The following is a 19,329-nucleotide window of genomic DNA, read 5'->3' on the forward strand; positions in this document are numbered from 1 at the left end:
ATAGTAAACAAAAGTAAATAAAAATAAATAAAAATAAACAAAAGTGAACACTTCTGTCGAAAAAGTGAAAAACAATGATATCTCTTGACTGGACGAGACAACAAAACGGAAGTCGTCGCACAGCACACTAATTACACAGTTACTGTCTGGATAGTTTGGAAATATTGATTTCAGAATTTTCAAGTCTCATAATAGTCCTAGTTTTATTAGTCCTAGTTTCATTAGTCCTAGTTTCATTAGTCATGTTAAACTAGTTAGGAGTCATGATATATATATATCTCTGTGACTATATACTGGAACAATTTGTTTACACCCGATGATCAATCCTGTTCACTATAATTTGCCAGATTGTTAGTAAATATATGCTTAAAAAAATAACTACATTGATATATATTAGATTACATACTAAACAGTTTTAAAATGCTTTTGAAATATTGCCATGAAGACTTTGGAATGGAGCTTGCAGTGTGTTTAAGATAGAGGAACACAAAAATCAATTGTGTTTTAAGAATTAAGGTCGGATTCAGAATGCTTTAGAAATTAGAATCATCCCAAACCCTATAGTTAATGATCTAAAATTCTCAGATTTCCAGACACTATTTTATTCTCAAGAAGAGCTCCAGCAGGAATATCTATTCTATCTCCATGATTAGCTATGATGATCACTGTACCCTAAAACAAATTTGGACAAAACATGTAATATGAATTACCGCATATTATTAGGAAGATGTTTGAAACTTTCTGAATTTGCTAATGTAACTAACCTTCAAAATGACCCCTTTACCAAATGTGACATCACCTGACACAGTGAGATGGTCAAGTTCCAGGATATCAGGTATGGTTTGAAATCTCTCAAGAAAACTGTGCACCTAAAACAAAATACAGGTCTTGACTAAATCACTTGTCAAATGAATTAGCAATAGAGTGGTCCACAAAAACACTTTGAAGTCACCTTCCAAAAGTATGGCCCACTAAGCTGTATTAAAGGTGTTGTTGCAAACTGTCTTCTAGGATTCATCATTAGAGAACCAGCATCATTTGTTGTGTACAGATTGGACTTGACTAACAAAAGATCTGATGTTTTCTTCACTGGAAGAAATCTGCTACGTGGAACATTGATACCTTTTAATTTGAGAATATTGACAGCTATAGAACATTGCTGAAAACACTAAATGAAATATGTGCTTCATATTGCATTAGACCTTACCAAGTGCTCCTTCAAAATTCTTAATGGCCGCACCAACTGCTGTCTCTAATTGTATTACATTGTAACCATTTTCAAGATTCTAGGATTGAAATTTCCTATTTTTAACATGGTTTTAGTACACAAGTCGGACAAAAATCAAATAAAACTTTAATAAGTTTTTATGCAACATTTCATTTACAAAACTCACCTTATTATTTACAATGATCTCCATGTGCATTTTCTTTGCATCAAGTAATCGCTTTATTGCACTTAATCTTACCCAGAGATTGTTTGTATTAAATATTCTGAAATATGAGACAAAAACTTTAGAATAATAGTGAAACTACATACATAACCTAAGATGAAGTTTATTATTCATATAGATTAAAAATACATAGTTTTGGAACACAGTAATGATGGATTTTTGTTGTCTACGATTGTTTCATCTGCTCCTAAACACTACATTGTCATGAAAATATTGTGCAGTTGCATACATATGAAACATCACCCCACCTGAACTTTGTAACTGATTTAAACTCATCTACCTAAATGGAAAAAAAATGTGTGATATGGGTTGCATTCAAATTAACATCACAAAAATGGCAAAATATTGGTGATATTTGTAAAACAAAAATTAATGAATTAACAATTATCCAACAGCATACATGATGTTTTGGAACTTGGGCTATCTCCAGCAATCGAAGTTTTTCTTCATATTCAATGAGGGTTCCACCCTAAAAAAGAAGGTCAATTGATACTGTAATCTGGCACAGCTAGTTTATTTCAAAAACAACAACCAGGGATAACACAGCCACCTTAACATCAGCCCTTGTCTTATCTGTCACTTCCATGATAAACTCAACTGTTCCATTTGGAGGATTAAGTATAAAATTCAATATAGCTAAATGCATGTCAAGGAGTTCAAATTGGAATTAGAAATCAAAAATACCATAACCAAGTTTAGAACCTAAAAATACTTAACCTGTTACTATTAGACTAGATTCTTATGCCTATAATTTGAAAACCCTTGTTCAAATGAATGGAACAAATTTTTATAGCCTGGGTTAATTTTTTACACTATTAAATTCCATTTTAATGTCACAGGGAAAGGATACGAATATCAACAGTTGCTCCAAGATTATCAATGTTTGAGATAAAAACAACTTCTTTTCCTTGAGACAAAAACTGATCAAGTAAACCAGAATTGTAAAATGACTGATATGTATCACCATGTCCTGGAGGGTACCACCTTAAAAAGGTTTTTTTAAGTTGGTAGTAAAAAAGCACATTTACTGTACTATTATGTATCATGACAGAAGCCTTACCATTCCCCTTTCCCATTGACCATGGTAGTTGCAACAGGTTGTAATGATTCTTTATTTATCCTTGGATGACAACTTTGATTGAAACAATGTATGGTAACATTGAAAACTTCATATTTCTTTATCAATTTCATTGTCTCCTCATGAGTGTTGAATGAATTCATCAACACCAATGGTACATTACATCCATACTTTCTGTTTAAATTCTGAAATGATATTCAGAAAAAAGTTATCAACTAACTTAAATATTATTCAGGTGGAAAATTTAAGGACAGAGAGATCTTCTGGTAACAGAATGCATCTTGATTGCCATATGTGCCACCTTACCTGTATCAAGTGAACAGTCAAATCAAGAAATGTCAATTCATTGCGAACTGGGATCAGACTTTTTGCACCAACACATCCCATACTTGTTCCAAGTCCCCCGTTCAGCTTTATCACAACTAATTTATCCAACAATGCCTTCACATTTGATCTGTTATCAAATTCGGAAGACAAACTTGCATAAGGTTGTATCTACAAATGTTAATAAAATTAATATTTAATTTATAGACTTGATTTGTGGAGGATTCTGAATTTTATATATATATATATATTAATTAATATAACTTGATACATCTAAGTTGTCAATGGATATAATTGAGTCAGTGTTTTGATAAACAAAGAAATTAATTCTTACTCTGGCTTCAGGCGGTGGTTTAATTCTGCTCCAGTCCACTGCATTCCCAGCTTCTTTTAGAAATCTTGAAAATAATTCTTGGAACTGATTGAATTCTGCCTTTGTTTTCTATAAGAGTAAATTCATTTATTATGGCATAATTTTCTTTTTAATTATTTCTTTGCCAAAAATGTTTACACAATAGGACAGATTTAAATAAAATATTTACATAATGGGGATAAAAGACCTTTTAGAAACAATAGGTCATTTTTATGGTCTCTAGATTTCAATTTCAATTTAGTATACTAAAAAATGTCAATTGAATTTGTAAGAATATAGCAATAACTACAATGAATATGTAGCATAGTAGATTTTAGCAACATACTTCTCTAATCTCATTGGGAGCTGTTGCTAATAATTTTTCCAACTCTTCCGCCATCAATTCTTCAGCGTCTCTCCTCGCCATATCCTTAAAGGCTTCGGATGAACGCAAGCTGTCTTGGCGATCCTGAGATAATTTTTTGAAATTAATTGTTTATTTTTTAATAATGTGAACTCAAATTATGGTGCACAGATAAATAGGTTTCTTGCAGACTAGAATTACAAGATAGTATTACTTTTGCTTTCTTGTAAACACTCTTGTAAAAACATAGACTGTATGAACTTACCATTGATTGAATGGTTTCAAATCAAATGCCAAAATGCTCAAATTACCAAATTACAACAAAAAATCAACGTGGCGATTCTCTGCAGAACAACCAACCACCAACCGACCTGCGGAGAAAGGTCAAACTACGGGAAAATCCCATACACCAAAAAGACGTTGCTCTGAATGCTCTCACTTATTCGCAAGTTTGTCACATCACGAGACACATACGAGACTGAATTTTAAACGATGGTAACTAGCATCGGCGCGTTCTAATAAAAAATATTTTTTAAAACTGAAAAATTCCCACGACTGCTTGAACACCTGCTGTCACTTGATCAGACAATAATGACTTTACGTGATTTGGTGATCGAAGGGGGGTGAATTTCCCATGCCTTACATTCAATAGTTATCACCACTGAGTTATCCCTACAGCCCTGATGGTGCAAGGCAGGGTGCAAGGCAGGGTCCAAGGGCGTTTACGAATGGTTATATACATAAGAGCCCGCCTCCCCTCCGTGAGGTTCTATAATTCTATAATTCTGTTTGCCTAGTCATTTTTTCTTCACTTACATGAAGTTCTTCCGCATGTCCCAAGGCCATGACGCATGCGCATTTTTTACTGACAATTTTTGAAACAATTTCTCACAGAACAATTCACATTCGAATTCTTATTATTCGTTATCACGTGTTATGCTGTTACAGTAATATTTCTTCTCGAAGAAAATTGTGGAAAATGGAAGAAATATCTTTACTTGGCAACGAAAACATTATTATCCAATGCGATACATGCGGGCAATCGTTTGAAAATGAGCAAGCTTGGAGCGAACATATAGTGGTTCATCAGACTGAAAATCTTGAAACAATAGCTAGTGTTGATATTCAGGAAGAAAGTTCAGAGGAAAGTAACCATGAGATGGACAACTCTCAAGACACAAAAGAGGGCAATATTTATCCATGTCTTGAATGTGGAAAAATATATAAATCTAAGAATGGCATGGTCAGACATGTTAAGACCAATCACTCATATGGAAATATTTTTTTCTGTAAAATATGCACACAAACCTTTGCTGCTGCAGTTGATTTAAAAACACATTTGCAGAGCCATGCTGATGACCCAAAAGTAAACAAATGTGGTGTTTGTGATAAAATCTTTGTTGATAAATCCAGATTGACGCAGCATTTTAAGTCGCACAGAAGTGAGCGGCCATTTAAATGTGGTGTTTGCAACAAGACATATAAAGAGAAACGTGATTTAGCTCACCACGAGAAATCTCATTCAGCAATAAGAGAATATACATGTGACAAATGTGGAAAGTCATTTCTACGTCCACGAGACCTCAAGCTTCACATAGAAACACACTCAGATGTAAAACCATTTAAATGTGACATCTGTGATAAGACATTTCGGACAAATAAGGATCTGACTGTCCACACAAAATATCATACTAATGCAAATGACTTTGAATGTTTTATATGTGAGAAAAAATTTGCAATGAAACACATCCTAAAACGTCATTTGATATCACATAGGCAGAAAAAGAAGTTCTCTTGCTCCCAATGTGATAAGGCATATAACTTTAAATACAGGTTGGACCATCATGTCAAGTCTGTCCACCAAAATGAGCGTCCCTATGAATGTGAAGTTTGCAAAAAAACATTCACAAGTAATGACAATCTAAAAGTACATTTGAGAGTTCACAGTGGAGAGCATCCATACCAGTGTTCTTTGTGTGACAAGACATTCACTCAGCTGTCAAACAAATATCGCCATGAACTTGTTCACAAAGATGTGAAGCCTTTCACCTGTTCTATGTGCCACAAAGCATTCTATACAAAATATGAGGTAAAGAAACACATGAGTGTTCATGATGCTCCTGATGGAAAGCCTTTTAAATGCACAGAATGTGACAAAAGTTTTGTGAAAGCATTCTCCCTCCGAAATCATATCCAAAGAATTCACCTGGGGATAAGGCATACTTGTACTATCTGCCAAAAGTCATTTAAAATTCCATCCAGCCTGAAAGAACACATGAAGAAGCATATCAATTGTGCAGCATTGTGCACTGTTGGATCACAGGACTCAATTAATTGTGAAACAAGTATGAAAAAAAATGAACAAGAAAACATTGTTAACAAAACAGCTGAGCACAAACTTCATAGCCGAGAACAAAATAATTCAATTGAGTCACAAGAAGAAACATGTGGTTCTGCAGAACAACAGAACGTTATTTCAACCATGCCTCATTTGGTCAACTCGGCTGGAAATACTCTTGAAATCAAGTAATTTATATTTTGGAATTTATAACATAGTCTAAAAGCTTAAACCACTGGAGAAGGGCATACAATACTTTATAGCATTTAAGTAACATACTCAATTATATATTTTCACAGCTGTCCAAAAGATGATAACAAGGATGACAAAACTTCAAGGCCATATTCCTGCGATCAATGCTCACAATCATTCCGCCGAGGACAAGATCTTAAAAGACATGCAGACCGTGTTCATATCAACCCAAAATATTTCAGGTGTAAAGTTTGTAGAAAAACATTTATTGTTGAGGCAGAATTAGAGATACATTCCCGGACCTGTAGTGGTCCTGGGAATGAGTTTGTTTGTTCGATATGTGGAAACAAATTTGCTTCAAAAGCCAACTTAAAGCGTCACATGGATATCCATAGTGATACAGAGCCTAAAGAATGTGAAAATTGTGGTAAAGTGTTCAGAAATCAAAGGCTGTTAACCAGACACAAATTTATCCATTCTGATAAACGACCATTCAAATGCAGTACTTGTGAGAAAGCATTTCGTAGAGCTGAGGATCTTGTAAAACATGTTCGTACTCACACTGGTGAAAAACCTTTTAAATGCAGGTTATTAATAAGGTTATATTTTTCATAAGGTTAGGTATTTGTGGATTCTTAACAATGGTCTATGACAATTAAAATATCCTAATATTGGAGTAAAATACTGAATCTACTATTTTCTCTTCACAGGTACTGTGATAAAGCATTTAAGCAATGCAATAATCGACAACGTCATGAACAAACCCATGTACCTGAAAAGCGTTTTAAATGTGAAACATGTAACCACTACTTCAGCTCATGCTCAGAACTCAAAGAGCACATCTTAATTCATGAGGTTTCAGATGGGAAACCATTCAAGTGTCATATTTGTCCAAGAGGATTTGCACGGAAAAAGAGTTTGAAGTCACATATTAATGTTGTACATGTGAATCCAAAACATTGTTGTAACATTTGTGGTGAGAGATTTCATACTACACGCGAGGCAAAGAAGCACGCGAAAATGCATCCTGTGGAAAGTGGAGGACTTGAAGTGGTAGTGGAGGAAGTCCAGGAAGACAATGTACATAATGTTAGTGTGCTGGAAGGAGGGGTGGGGGAAGGTGCGGATGAGAACGGTGGAGGAGAGACGGTAGAGCAAAGTAAAGATGATGTAATGATAGTTGATGGTGGGGTAGAAGCAAGTGCTGGGCGTCAGGGCAGTGGAACGGGCCTTACAATAAAGAGAGGAAGAGGGAGACCTAAGAAAAAGGTGAGAGGGGCGACAGGAAACAAAGGTGGACATGAAGTGAGGGAGATGGTAACGACAGAAAATCATGACACACAGATAAACAATAGCAATGAGAAAAGCAGGAAAGAAGCGAGTAAAGAAAGAGAAAATAACGCAGGTGGCCAAGATGAAGACTGTAGCCAAGTGCGACGCAATGATCGTAAAATACAACATGAAAATGGAATTCTCGATTTGAGAAATGATTTAAGGAACAAGACAAACGATATGGAAGACGAGATAAGTGCGACTAGTCAGAGAAATAACGAAACAAATTCAAATGAAACAATTCTTAAGATCTTGGAAGGGAAACCGTTCGTATGTCCTGTTTGTGACAAAGGATACGCCAGCAAAAATGGACTAAAACACCACCATGATAAAACTCATAAAAATAAAAACGTACTCAAAGATAATCATATCTATTATTGTCCTGAATGTAAAGAAGGTTTCAAAAGCAAGAGAAGATTTTGGCTTCATGACGTGAAAGTTCATGGACTTCTTAATACATCAGAATCAGAAAATGAAACGATTTCTGAAGAAGATGGCAGAGATATTAGAGCGCGGATTATTAGGAATGCAAAAGGTAATTCTAGTACACCGAATGATACTGTCTCATGAATGATGATGGCACAGACTTTGTTTATGGTAAAAGAGTTCGCCAACAAAAGATCACAGATTGGTTCGGAACTTCTACACAATGATGTTTGAAAATAGATGGTTGCGAATATAAAATTAAAATATAGTGATGTAACATTGTCATCAGTAACACTGGTTTCGCCAAAGTTGGTTGTAATAACTAATATGAATATGTGAATTGTATTGTTTGATAACTACATAATTAATCATCTTGTATTGTCGTTTGTTTAAAATATATACTTTAAAAAAAATTATCGATGTTTTGTCTTTATTTCACTGGTATGTGTCATGATAAAAACAAGTCTTTTTCCGTCCTTCCCTTTGTTATATATTTATATTGTCTATGCTCATGTCATAATAATACACTTTACCTAATTTCATAGTTTATATATTCCTTACGTTTTTATTGAACACAGGTAACTTTATACTAAACGGTTGATAAAAAACCTAAACTATCCCTTCGACGCAAGAATTGTCTTAGAGAGAGAAATCGAATTCATTTCTATCTGCAAGTATTACGAATTCTATGTGCAAGTATTACGAATAATGTCGCTCTCACGCTAAGAAAATCTTTGTTGCATGACCGCCGAGACAAAAGTATCGTGGTTGCCAGCTGAGAGGTATTGAAAACAATCATTGACAGTCAACTGCTGATATTTAATCATCCACATAATTCTAGCAGGAAGTCGAGCATGCCTTATGTAAAGCGACCTTACAGCAACTATGGGAAGGTATGGAAAGAAAAGAGAAATTTTCATTATGGTTTTTTCATCTATTTGTGGTCTATGTTTGGGATTATGGTTAAGCAAGAACGCACGGGTTGTTCGTCGCGTTTTACGATGTCATCAAACGGTTTACTCAAAGAGCGGTAATCGTAAACGACAACAGACACTTGGGGAGGAAATAAAATATAATTCAAGATTTATGCTAGTCGCTGTCTTCACAAAGGTGCTTCCTGAATCGAGCAACCTCTACAACGACTTAAATACTGAAGACATGGACATAAAATTCGTATACTTTACAGATACCATAGAGACGGCTTCGCATGGCTCATCAATGGTGCAAGTAAAAGATGTTTCATCTGAGAGAACAATATATTCAGGCATGTTGAGATATGTTGCTGAAATGTATGCGACTAATTTCAACTGGTTCATATTAAGTTCTGGCAGTTTCTTTCTTAACTTTAAGAAATTGAGGTTCTTAGGAAGTTTAGATTACTCAAGGAAGTATCTTTTTCTTCCGGCAGCAAGTGTACACAAAGGATTTCATAATGATACCAGGGGAGGTAACAGGATAGATAACTCTTCATTCTATCGTGAAACAGAAGGAAATGACAAAATCACGGATTTGATCCTTCAACCTGGAGTAACAATGAGCAGATCACTGTTGCAGAAATTATCAACAAAACATTGTTTCAATAAAACAAAGGTTTATCAAGAGTGTTTAGAGAACGTCACAATTTCCTGGTTCACAGAGGTAAGTATCATCACGATCTTTCAATTGAAAACATCCATTGTTAACCATATTGGATACATCAATACAACATCTTATCGTATTACAATTTCTACTCAATTTAGGAAGACAACGATGGTAACAAGAAAAAAATAAATTCTGGCACTTGCCAAAAGGAAAATGAAGACCTTACTACGACAAGTTCAGTGACAACTGATCTCTCTAAAGATATGGATTGTTTATACAGACTTCGCATTCAGCTTCTTTCAAAAAAAGTTCGTAATCTCAGTTTCAAACACAAGAAACTTGAAACTAAACTAAAAATTCTCCAAAGTTCCATCACTCGAACAGTCTACGAAAAGCTCCATGAGATAAGGTTCTATAAAGATTTCAAACGGAAAGTTGATTATGCTCACATGTTCACTCTCACCAAGGACTTGGAAGTAAATAACAAAGATTCCTGGTCATTACGTTATCATAAGTTGCAAGGAACAACAGGGATAATCAGGACAATTATGGACGCAATAAGTAAAGCTCATCACGAGAACCTCCAGTTTCACGCACTCTATTATGGCTACATGTTAAATCAGCCAATCAGAGGCCTGCAATATCGGTTGAATATTTTCACGAACAAAGACCGACACATAGCAAGATCATATCAAAAATTTGGTGCAATCGAAAAACGAATTATAAAAACATCTGAGACGAAGCCAGTTACTATTGTTGTACCGCTTGCAGGAAGATTAAACAACTTTAAACAATTCATGAAAAATCTAGAGCAAAATATCTTGAAGAAAAATGATCCAATCACGCTTCTTGTCGCATATTTCCCAGAAGTGACACCTTCATTAGAACACAAGAAGATTTTTCATCAATTTAACATGACGTACAGAAATCACATCTTCATATGGCTAGACCTGCCAGGCTCATTCGCCAGGGCCCAGGCCTTACAAGCTGCAGTAGATTTTAACAAAGACAATAATTTACTATTCTTTGCTGATGTTGACTTGACTTTTAACGAGGACTTCATACAGCGATGTCGTGATAACACCGTCGCCAAGCAACGCGTATATTTCCCAGTCATGTTTAAATTATTCAACCCAAAGATCCTTGGTTTTCAACTCAAACCAACCGAATATTTCAGATCATTTGACAGGGAAGTTGGGGACTGGGCATTATACTCGTTCGGGCCGGTATGTGCATACAGCTATGACGTCATCTCTATAGGTGGATTCAACGTTAAAATCAAAGAATGGGGATACGAAGATATACATTTGTTTGAAGCATTCATATCAAGAAATAAATACGATATTATAAGAGCAGCTGACCCAGGACTTATTCACATTTATCACGCGCATAGTAAATGTGACGTCATTAAAAATAATATTCAGCGGTTAATGTGCACGGGCGCAATGTTGAACAGCCTGGCATCTGCGGATAGCATAGTTAAATATTTACTGATGAAAAAATATGTCAACTTATAAATTTTATTAGTAAATTATTCACCACAATATGTCGTATATTTATGAGAAAGTAAATCCTTCAGTGCCGTGTCTTATACCAATCAATAACTTTTCTTTCAAGTCTTTTTTACTATCATATTTTGGAAGCTTTAGTAGATTAAAACAGGTTGAAGCTGTTGGGATCTAAATGGGGTCCAAGTTTACACGTGTTATTGCGGAGATTTTTATAACTGAGATAATGTCGTGTAATTGAGGCAATGAAACTGTGATTTAGTTAAAACACGAGCGGTCTTGCTGGACGAAGAAAATATAAACGTCCAGGGCGGAGATAACGAAAAACATACAATATAATAAAAAAGAAATTTTACCTTATTGTAGTCCGACTTCATTGTAATATGAAACATCGTTTTACCACCAAGACCCTAGAGAGGAAAGAATATACGATCTAAATGCAACTGCATGATCAACCTCGCAATCACAATAAAATAATGTCCTACCTCTAACTGTGCAAATCCTCCGGCTGGCAGACAGGGTGATCCAGTGCTAAATTTCAGCAACAACGCTCTCTCCTCTTCCTTCAAATCCTTCACAACTTCCCAGAACCATTTTATTTCGTCGAAAATGCTTGATGCGTTGCTTGGCGTGTACTGCAGAAATAACAATTTGGGTCACGACACGAATTAACAACGAATAATATTAAAATAAAGGTTCATATACTGTAGCTGTATATATTGATATACAGTAGCAACATAGGTTGATATAAAAGATATTCAGGTTCATATACGATGCTAACCACAGTGTTTTCCTGCCAATCTTCAACAATAATTCTCCCAATTCCGTTGATCAACAATGAAAACTCGTCAGCAGTAAACAGGCTGAAGAGTGGCATTGGTATCACCTTATTAAGAAAAAATGTTTAATTTGAATTGATTTTTTAATATTACCAGGCCTGAACACCATATTAAATTACTTATTAAAAGTCATGAATTTCCTTCTATATTGTAACACACACCTCAAAAAGACCTTCACATAATGCGTCTATTTCTTTCTTCATCAAATCTGTCAGTTTATATTGGGAAACCAAGTTAACATATTCAACCTAAGACGAGAAATATTTTATGAACCAAAATACAGCAAAAAAAAGATACAGCAAAAAAGTGACTACGAGCTTGAATCTTGGAAGATCAGGCAAACCAGATTTTTTCTAAAACGGCCACAAACCTTGTTTGTTTCATTCAAGAATTCCTCATTCCTTTCCTTCGGGAACAAATCCAACGTTGTTACTCGTCCATTCCAGGGATTCGATACATCAAGAGTACATGGTAACATTAGGTCTTCAACGTCATCACTTTCAAGAACAAATGTTACTAAGTTTTTATGAAGTTCAAAATCAAATGAACTGAGGTCGTCAGGATGACTTAATTGAACACCAAGAATCTATAAGAAGAAAATATTGTTAAACATAAAATACCTATTATTACTATTATAATGATATCCAATTTTAAATAATAATCTTAGAATGAGATATACATGTATAGGAAACGTCCAGCTTACCTGTTTCACGATGGGTTTGCATAAATTCAAATTAATAAAAAAACCTTCACAGATTGCTGTTCCAATTATTTTCCCCAGGAATTTTATTTGTGAAAAATTCTTTTTCAGTTTTTCATCAATATGTCTGCTAAATTCTCTCTTCTTATCTTCCTTCATCTTATCTTCAATATCGCTTATGTCTAACTGACCAATGATTTCGTCTCCCTTTTCATCCATATATTCTGACCAGGGACAAGAAAGAACCTCGATGGAATTTTGTTCTGCTTCTACTATTGTCTCCGCAGTACACGATTGTTCGTTGGATCCTCCGAGGTCCTCACTCATATCTTGTGATCCACTTGATTGGCCTGCATTTCTACTACTGAGAGATACTGTAACGTCCTCAACTATACCTTGGGATCCATTGGTCACCGTAGTTATATTTGTATCGCTACGTCGACCAGAGGGTATATCTTCACTCTTTGATCTCTCAGCCAAATACGAATTAGGAAGAAAACTAGAAATGACCAAAAGATGAAATCACCTTGTCTAGCTTAAAAAAGAGTTACAAAATCCATTAGCTAAAATGGAGACATGATGTTTAATTATTTCTGGTCATACACAACACCCTTGTGAAATGGAGACGATGTGTTGGAGCAATGTTCTTTATTAATAAATACCTGTACTGGTTGTCATCTGTCAGGTGAAATATTTGATGGCAGGAATTAACAATGTCCTTGCTGATGTTCACAAAGAACTCTCTTTTTGGACCCGTACACATTCCTAAAAAAAAGTGCGCCAGTTTAGATATAAGTGCCGTCAGCTGGTGTTTATCTAAGGCGTCTCTCTGTGGAAGGAAACAGTTTACCTTCTTCATTATTAAACCTGACGTGAAGACTACAGTTTCTCAAACGATTACCGCTGTACGAGTTTAGAACCTTCATGGCACTTTCGAAGACGGCTTCCCGGTCGACACATACTGAAATACTTTCAGGATAATTTTTTCTAGAATATCACAAATAAGAAGTGAGTATCGCATGCGCGAGTTTGAGGGGGCGTCTTTGGGTGCAAGCAACGGGGAGAATCTCATCATAACTTCAGTATCTTTGCTGTCATAAAAGATACTAAGACAAACCTGGTAGTTTTCAACTTTCGTTGAAACCATTTCAACTTATTGTCATAATCCAACAAGGCTCTCCACGTCTTTTGAAACAATCCACGGTCATACTGGTCAAGAAAGTCTGGATTACGTCGAATAAAGTCATTAAAAACCCGGTAGTAAGCATCTTGGTTAGCCAGGGCAATAAGAACATCTCTAACCACCTTAAGTAAGATAAATCAAAGGTCTCAATGAGACGACTCACGGATGCATGAATAGAGGATTAATTCCTGGCTAGTAGACTAACCAGATAAACAAGTTTTTAATACTAAGCGTGCAAAGCAGGTTGGTCAAGCTAATGGCATTAAAGAATGCGAGACCATTAGCAATGACTCCCTGGTACTCCTAGGGAGCACAGATGAAATGGGCACAGGTACCCATTTTAGCCTTGCAGTAACATACCAAAAATTGAGTGTAGTGTAAAAGGGGCTCAAGTTAATTATATTATACCTTAAAATTTCTCTCTTTGCCAGCTCCTGATGTTTGTCTCCTCATAAATCTCCCAGGACAAAAATTTGTTTAGGATTTGGCTCCATGAGAGACAGAACACAGCTCTCTTGGGCAGCAAAATTTGCATACAGCAATGGAGGCCACCCAGACGAGTCTAAACAGTCAACTTGATGACCATACTGGAGCAACAATTGTACAGTGTTTGTGTCACCACTAATGGCAGCCAGATGAAGACTGGTAGTACCATGATGGTCCTGAGAATATATTAACCAATATGGATAAACACAATTGGGTTGTTTTATAAAATAACGAGGTTATAATGCTAGAACGACAGGTGTGATATCATATATCAAGTGTTAAATATTACCCCATAATATCACCCCAGTAGTAGCACTTGGTCACTTACTTTACATGAAAGTGAGGCTCCTGTTTCCAGCAATGCTTTGACACAGTCATGATCACCACTCTGAGCAGCATACATCAATGGTGTAAAACCTACGGAAGTAATTAGGGATTAGGGAAGTAATATATTGCATCCCCTGGAGATATTCAAAATCGTAGGTATTGTTAATACTGCAGACAACAACTATATGTAGTAGGAGTAAAATAAATAAAAGAAATGGCAAGAAATAAAGTACCAAAGTACAAAATTCACCTGAATTATCAGCAAAATCAATTTCATATTTTAAAGTTGTCTTTAACAACATATTAAGAAAACAAGATCTCCTTTCTTTTAGCTCAGAGGACTGAACAACAAGGTGTAGAAAGTTTCCTCCATTTCTGCCTTCAACATCATCCACTGAGGAACCATTATGTAACAAAAACTCAGCACACTACAGATTGAAAAAAAACATTCAACAGATGTACAATTGCTGGGTGTAATTGTGCATTCCCATTTGATTGAGAACGCAAAAATTTTACACCTAAATGGGCTATTAAATTCTCCTGGTTTATATCATACTAACCTGAGGATGGCCAGCAAGAACAGCAGCCACAAGAGGGGTAAAACCGTGATCATCTTTTCTGCTCATTAACTTGAAAAGTAACTTTTCATCATGTTCAGATAATATCTTCATACAACGAACCAAATCCCCATCTCCAGCCACATCACAGTTCAAGTCTGGAAACTTACTCTTTCCATATACAACAAAGTGTAACAAATTAAAGTTGAAATTATCCTCATATAACTTGTTCAATTCATGTAAATCTGTATCTTCCAATAGCAGTTTAAGACAGTTGCTATGACCAGTAAGTATACCATAGGAAATAGGCTGTAAAGAGTAAGTATCTCTGGCAAGTTTATCAGCATTTTCTCTCAATAAAAGTTCAGTAATTTCAGCTGAACCGGATATAATAGCAACATGTAACAATGAACGTCTTTTTGGACCAAGATCATGAAGAACCATAGGATTTGCATTCAGTGCAGACTTGACACTTTCAATGTCCCCTTCCCTGATAGACTTGCATGTTTCTAACACAATTGAGTCCAAAACAGTCTCATCAGCACTGTCATCTGACTCAGCTGGAATGCAAATTCTGTGAAAATTATTTGATTTCTCTTCTGTTAACTTTGACATTTTGTAGTCTTCTAGATTAAAAATTTGTAAAAAATTCAGCCACGTTATCATCAGCATCAGAGTAAAGCTCATCATCTACAATAAACTCTTCATCAGATTCATACTCTACAAAATCTCTAGAATTAATCACAGATAGATTTTCTTCTTCTGATGTATCACCATCATGCAGTAATCTTACCATGCTACCATGGCTTGTATTGCCCAAATTCATCTTCATATTCTTTCGCTCAACATTCTCTTTATTTCTTTTTGCATTAAGTCTTGCCAAGAGCACTGTTTCCTTTTCTTTCTTGGCACTTTTTGCTCTCATTGGTAACTTACGATTTGGTTGATTATCACTGTCTGATGAATCAAATCTGTGTGAAACCTGTCTTTTACTTGGTTGTAACTTGATGGATATATCATCCTCAGAACTACTACCACATTTATCACTCTTTCTCATCCTTGTTTTGCCACCAGCTCTGTTGGTAGTGATTTCAGCTTCTTCTTCAGAACTAGATTGTATTGATCTTAATCTTCTAGATTTCCTTCTTGTTCTTGTATTGGAAGAATCAGCATCAATCTTCTCATCATCAGATTCAATTTCATCATCTAGCTTAAGATAACTACTTTCATCATTTGAACTCAATTCTCTTTTCTTTATTTTCCTCTTTTTTACCATACACCCCCTGCCTTTGCTTCTGATAGTCTTTCCTCTTTTATTTGATCTTTCAGACTTCTTGGAAGGTGATTCATCTGAATCTTCAATAAAACTAGACATACTGTCATCACTTTCAAAAACGTTGTTCCTATCAGCCACATATCTGTTCGCTCTAAAAATAAAGCAATAAAGAGTGTAGAGGTTCAGGTTCTAAAAGTCCCAATCAATAGACATGCACACTAAGTTAGGTTTGTTGTGGTCTGACTTTATATAAACAATAACTGAAATGTTGACCAGTACTCAGCTAACAATGTTTCAACTTACCCCTTGACAAAATCGTTAACCAAACGTTTTGGCTGCAAACTTATACTCTCATACTTTATTGTTTTATCCACATAAATGTTATCCAAGATTTCACTACGACTTGGTAATTTCAAATTACGTCGTTCTGACTTCGTTCTAAGCCGCTCTGAACTTCGATGTGTTGTTTCGCTGAAAACATCTTTCTCTGGTGTTTTTTGTATATCTTTTTTCTCATCGTCTTCGCTTAGATTGGCCCTGAATCCGCCACTACTTTGAGCGTCCATTATATCAGATTTAGGGAACCTAACGTTACACTGTATCAGGTTTCGCGCTCAAATTTGGTGGGTTATAGAAATTAGCAGGGGAAGAGGAACGTTAGAGGGGCGAGGAACGTTAGAGGGGCGAGGGGTATTGATTAGGTAAAACAAACAAAAATAGTGCACGTCAATTTGGTTTTTCGTATTAAAAATATCAAGATGGTCCACAAAAAAATTCTCCTGGGGCCAGTTGTTCAAAGCCATAGTTTGACTAATCACTGAGATCATAGACAATCCAAAAGACATGGATTGTCTATGCTGAGATCAATGAAGATCTACTGTATCCAATGACAATTACATCAAAAAATTTAATTAAAGTTTTGAATATTGTGTTTGATGAGCAACCATATCTCTTGAAATATCCTTTACACAGTCACATCCTATGGAAGAAATACAATTAGCTTTTTCACCAAACAAAAATTTGTCTAATTAGTTTATTGTGTGTCAGAAAGTTCCTGTCGTCACAGAGAGTATATTGATTGTCCTTATTAAGTCTAAAAAAGTCATACCTACAAGGCCCATTGCTAATTTAAATTCATCTTTGAATATCTGCAAAAGTTTACTCACACCTGCTTCACCCTATAAAAAAGTGAAATAAAATTAATGTGTTGAAGTAAAACATGTCATTTCTTTAAGATCATTTGATGTTTACCTGATAAGAAAGTCCCCATAAGATAGGTCTTCCAACAAAGACAGCTCTTGCACCAAGAGCTAAAGCTTTAAAAGCATCTGTGCCAAACCTCACGCCACCATCTAAATACACCTCACACTTTCCATCAACTGCAGATACTACTTCAGGCAAGGCTTCAATCTTAAACATAAACGACATGGACGTAAATCGTACAGGTTAATAGAAGAATAGTGAAAGCTGCCTCTTAATGTTTTTTATCTGGTAGAAATTAATAGAGGTTTATTGGAGAGATAAGTATTTCCTCTTACAGTGGCAGGAACACCATCAAGCTGTCGTCCACCATGATTTGAGACTAGGATACCATCAACACCATGTTGAACAGCTAATCGTGCATCTTCTGCTGTCAAAATGCCTTTCAAAACAATTGGCAACTTTGTCACAGATCTTAACCATGGAATAAACTCCCACGTTAAAGATGAATTGATTGAGGAATTATAAGAAGCGTTCCTTCCAGAATCTTTATCATCTTTGCTACCAGTTGCATAAATCCTCTCTAAATTGGCAAATGTCAGATGAGGAGGTAAAGAAAATTTATTGCGGATTTCACCATACCTTTGTCCATACAAAGGTGTATCTACTGTCACAGCAATAGCTTTAAAACCTGAACTTTCAGCTCTTTTAATCAAGTCTAGTGTAACACTTGGATCTTTATAGATATACAGTTGTAACCATTTCAAGCCAGATGATGCTTCAGCAACTTCTTCAATTTTTGATGTGGAATAAAAACTCAGCATCATACATGTACCAGCTTGAACGACAGCTGGAAGAGATTTAAAGCATCAATTTGATTTACAATATCACACAACTACAATATCAACAATGAACCTGCTTGAATGACAGCTACCATCAATGTTACAAATTGACTTATGATGTGTGTGTTGATTATGATGTGTTTGAAAGTAGAAGCTGACCGTGTGCGTAAACAATGCAGTTGAAGACTGATTATAAACAGATTTCTGGGCTGCCTATGGTGTTGCCTATGGTTTGATAGCAAACCTCTTGCTGTAGCTATTTCTCCATCAGGATGTGCCAACTTGTGTGTGCCAGTTGCAGCAACACAAATTGGAAAATCAATTTTTTCTCCAAGAATTGTGGTCGACATATCAATATTCGAGACATCTTTAAGAATACGTGGACGTAATTTAAGTCTGTCAAATATAAACATCTACATTAGTAACAGTATTTAATACAGCACAAAGTGTTTTAATACAGCATCAAAGGACCAGTTGTTCAAAAGACGATCATCTTTTTTACGTCCATTTTTTCATCGCTTGTCCATAAAAGGTGAATATTTTTTCCATGGGTATTTTCATTTTGCAAAGCATTGAAACGAGCGACGGTTGCTTTTAGGGTTTTACCAAATTAATATATAAAAGTAAAGCTGGTGTTCCACTAGCGATATTTTCTGGGCAATTAACTGTGGGTTAATTACAAACATTTAACATTGATACCTATCAAAGGCCAATCTGTTTTCTCTTAAAGTAATTAATTCGTTTGCTCCTGAACTATAATAATCCCAAACATCCTCTGAAAGAAACGCTTTGGCATGACGCTCAAAATCAGAAATACAAACTGGTTCACTATTATAGACCAGACTTGCACCCTGATCAGCCATTTTAAATATCTGATCGTGCACCAACTAATTGCATTTCTAATGAAATTCTATCTCAGTGTTATTTAAACTTGAGTACACGAAAAAAATGTGAAACTAAATCTGTTTCAGAT

The 19,329-nt window shown here is 35.5% G+C and overlaps 5 protein-coding genes and 1 pseudogene across 6 annotated transcripts; 2 read left to right on the top strand and 4 right to left on the bottom strand.

The window, feature by feature from the left end:
* Positions 1–87: 87 nt before the first annotated feature.
* On the bottom strand, positions 88–4,319 carry LOC114542511 (UTP--glucose-1-phosphate uridylyltransferase-like). The gene is made up of 14 exons (XM_028562034.1): positions 3,835–4,319; positions 3,552–3,674; positions 3,188–3,295; positions 2,836–3,024; positions 2,512–2,714; positions 2,302–2,435; positions 2,002–2,087; positions 1,852–1,920; positions 1,700–1,731; positions 1,395–1,491; positions 1,208–1,286; positions 953–1,122; positions 765–869; positions 88–672 (listed from the first exon to the last, which is right to left on the bottom strand). The coding sequence occupies exons 1-14, from the start codon at positions 3,835–3,837 to the stop codon at positions 565–567; spliced, it is 1,506 nt and encodes a 501-aa protein (XP_028417835.1). The 5' UTR covers positions 3,838–4,319; the 3' UTR covers positions 88–564.
* Positions 4,320–4,351: 32 nt separating this feature from the next.
* Positions 4,352–8,199, top strand: LOC114542510 (zinc finger protein 271-like). Of its 2 annotated transcripts, none has more exons than XM_028562032.1 (3): positions 4,352–6,095; positions 6,207–6,686; positions 6,810–8,199. In XM_028562032.1, the coding sequence occupies exons 1-3, from the start codon at positions 4,414–4,416 to the stop codon at positions 7,999–8,001; spliced, it is 3,354 nt and encodes a 1,117-aa protein (XP_028417833.1). In that variant the 5' UTR covers positions 4,352–4,413; the 3' UTR covers positions 8,002–8,199. The 2 variants fall into 2 exon arrangements, with proteins under 2 accessions (XP_028417833.1, XP_028417834.1); XM_028562033.1 differs by having other exon boundaries at positions 6,207–6,341.
* An 896-nt stretch (positions 8,200–9,095) lies between these two features.
* LOC114542528 (chondroitin sulfate synthase 3-like) lies at positions 9,096–11,026 on the top strand. Its single transcript, XM_028562051.1, has 2 exons — positions 9,096–9,495; positions 9,597–11,026. The coding sequence occupies exons 1-2, from the start codon at positions 9,124–9,126 to the stop codon at positions 10,953–10,955; spliced, it is 1,731 nt and encodes a 576-aa protein (XP_028417852.1). The 5' UTR covers positions 9,096–9,123; the 3' UTR covers positions 10,956–11,026.
* On the bottom strand, positions 10,955–15,916 carry LOC114542527 (annotated as a pseudogene).
* On the bottom strand, positions 15,670–16,952 carry LOC114542533. The gene is made up of 2 exons (XM_028562056.1): positions 16,618–16,952; positions 15,670–16,465 (listed from the first exon to the last, which is right to left on the bottom strand). Exons 1-2 carry the CDS (start codon positions 16,878–16,880, stop codon positions 15,670–15,672), a joined length of 1,059 nt encoding a protein of 352 aa, XP_028417857.1. The 5' UTR covers positions 16,881–16,952.
* Positions 16,953–17,048: 96 nt separating this feature from the next.
* On the bottom strand, positions 17,049–19,286 carry LOC114542524 (hydroxyacid oxidase 1-like). Its single transcript, XM_028562049.1, has 6 exons — positions 19,056–19,286; positions 18,601–18,752; positions 17,853–18,364; positions 17,566–17,724; positions 17,423–17,492; positions 17,049–17,293 (listed from the first exon to the last, which is right to left on the bottom strand). The coding sequence occupies exons 1-6, from the start codon at positions 19,217–19,219 to the stop codon at positions 17,226–17,228; spliced, it is 1,125 nt and encodes a 374-aa protein (XP_028417850.1). The 5' UTR covers positions 19,220–19,286; the 3' UTR covers positions 17,049–17,225.
* Positions 19,287–19,329: the final 43 nt, after the last annotated feature.

Source organism: Dendronephthya gigantea, unplaced genomic scaffold (genome assembly GCF_004324835.1).
Source record: "Dendronephthya gigantea isolate DGI-Jeju-01 unplaced genomic scaffold, DenGig_1.0 000359F, whole genome shotgun sequence".
NCBI classification, from domain to species: Eukaryota; Metazoa; Cnidaria; class Anthozoa; order Malacalcyonacea; family Nephtheidae; genus Dendronephthya; species Dendronephthya gigantea.